The 2,036-nt window shown below is 26.7% G+C and overlaps 1 protein-coding gene across 1 annotated transcript in view; it reads left to right on the plus strand.

Moving 5' to 3' along the window:
• Positions 98–2,036, plus strand: part of LOC107619775 — a 3,610-nt gene continuing 1,671 nt past the window's right edge. The window contains exon 1 of the mRNA XM_016322066.2: positions 98–454. Coding sequence (XP_016177552.1) covers positions 190–454 — 265 coding nt within the window. The 5' untranslated portion in view covers positions 98–189. The remainder of the gene's footprint in view (positions 455–2,036) is intronic.

The following is a 2,036-nucleotide window of genomic DNA, read 5'->3' on the forward strand; positions in this document are numbered from 1 at the left end:
TAAAAAAAAGGGTCAAACCTATAAAAGAAGGCAAAAGTGAAATTTTAGGAAACTAGAGAGGGCATAGGTGGAATGAGGTGTGTTATTTAAAAGCGAAGGAAGAAGTGCCTCATTTCAAATGTGTGTTGGATCTCCATATTCCTATATATCTTTACGTAAACACAAAACAAGAAGCGCAAATTGAAGACGATGAGCTGCTGCATTGATATTATTCTTCGGTGCTGCTGCCACACCCTTATTTCTATGTTGATCCTGTTCCTCTTCATGGTTGGATCATCTAATGGAGAAGATATTAATAACAACCCTTTGTTTGAGTTTTCAAGCAGAGATGAAGTAGTGCAAATGAATGGCTATGGAGAGGAGAAGCTTTCCACTGTCCTCATCACTGGTTCCCTTAATTGTCATCAGGCCACTATTCCAGATCAAGACCAACCTCATGCATGGCCAATACCAGGTACCCTTTACTTTTAATTAATCAAGTTTGTTTCTTATTTTATATTCCACATTAATACATACATTATATATCAAATAAATAAGGTTATATATTAGGATCCTCCGGTCCGTACATATGTTTTTCATTAAGTGAAAATTTATATGCAGTTCTCTTCGTTAATAGTCGAAAATTATTAGATAATTTGACAAATTGTCAATTTAACAATTTTCAATTATCAACTTTACATAAAAATAAATAATTGTACGTAAGTTTTCATCACCTTTTCATTATTATATATATTGATTGAATCAAATTAAGATTGAAAGAATAAGTAATACATAGATATATAGGGCGGGTAAGGTTCTTCTTAGCTTGCTATCTACGGTTTAAAAAATTGAAAATCGAAAAGAAAAAGAATAAGAAGAATTGAAGAAGAAGGACTGTTATACTATTATTTTCCATGATAGACGAATTCGGCAGTTGGTGTTCCATTGTTTGGTGACAAACAAAATAAAGGTCTTGATTTACCGCCAAGTTGGTAAAATTTCTACTTCGGGAAATTAAAGATTTAAAGATAAAGCTTTTTGTTTCATGTATGTTTACTGATGAATCGCATTGGAGAATATTATTATTATTATTATTGCTGGCTGCTGAGATGTCTATGATTGATTGCAATACAAATGAAAAAGAAATAAAGATATATGGTGCCATTTAATTTTGAATAATGCATGAAAAGCCAACAATCTAAGGGAAAATTCTCTATTATTATATTATCATGATAGTGGCATCAAGGGATATAATTAATTAGTTAATTATAACTAATGAGAAACAGATATATAATAAAAAATAAAGGTTATTTTAAAATGATGATAAATTTCACTCCCAATAAAGTGTGGTGCTATACATTCAAAATGTTAATGGTATACTTTTACGTTTTAACCATCAGATAAAGAATGAATAGTTTATGATTTTGTAAAATATAGATTATTATTTCATGTGTGGTCATTTTAGTAGTTGATTGCTTTTCATGATAGGTTCAGGTGTGCTAGATATAGTTGTTAAATTTCTATAATTTAACTAATTAAATAATGTAATAATATAGTATGTATTGATGTCTCTAACGAAAAAAATAAGTATTTGTACGTATATAGTATGTTATATGTTATAACATAGATAGTATTGACTATTAAGTTATTATTAACATGCTTGCTGCTAAGTGGTAAGAGAAAGAAGTGAAATAGTAATGATCAAGGGAGAGTCTTGTTACAATAATCCATTACTTTTTGGTCCGATTTGGTAAAATTTTTTCTTTTATTTTATGTTTGATAAATCGAAAAGATAATACACTTATGTTTATGTTTATAATTTTTCAAATACATGGGTGGTTTTAAAAGTATTTAAGAATTGATTTTTTAAAATTAACTTATGCTTATTAAAATTAAAATGTTTAATATAATTTCATATATTAATTAATATCTAAATTTAATTTTTATATTAATATTTATTATAGTATTTTTAAATTTTAAAAGTTATTTTATAAAATATATTTATTATTATTTATGTTTATTGAAAATATTTTTAATTTAATTTACTAAATATAAAT

This window comes from Arachis ipaensis, chromosome B01 (assembly GCF_000816755.2).
Source record: "Arachis ipaensis cultivar K30076 chromosome B01, Araip1.1, whole genome shotgun sequence".
NCBI lineage: Eukaryota > Viridiplantae > Streptophyta > Magnoliopsida > Fabales > Fabaceae > Arachis > Arachis ipaensis.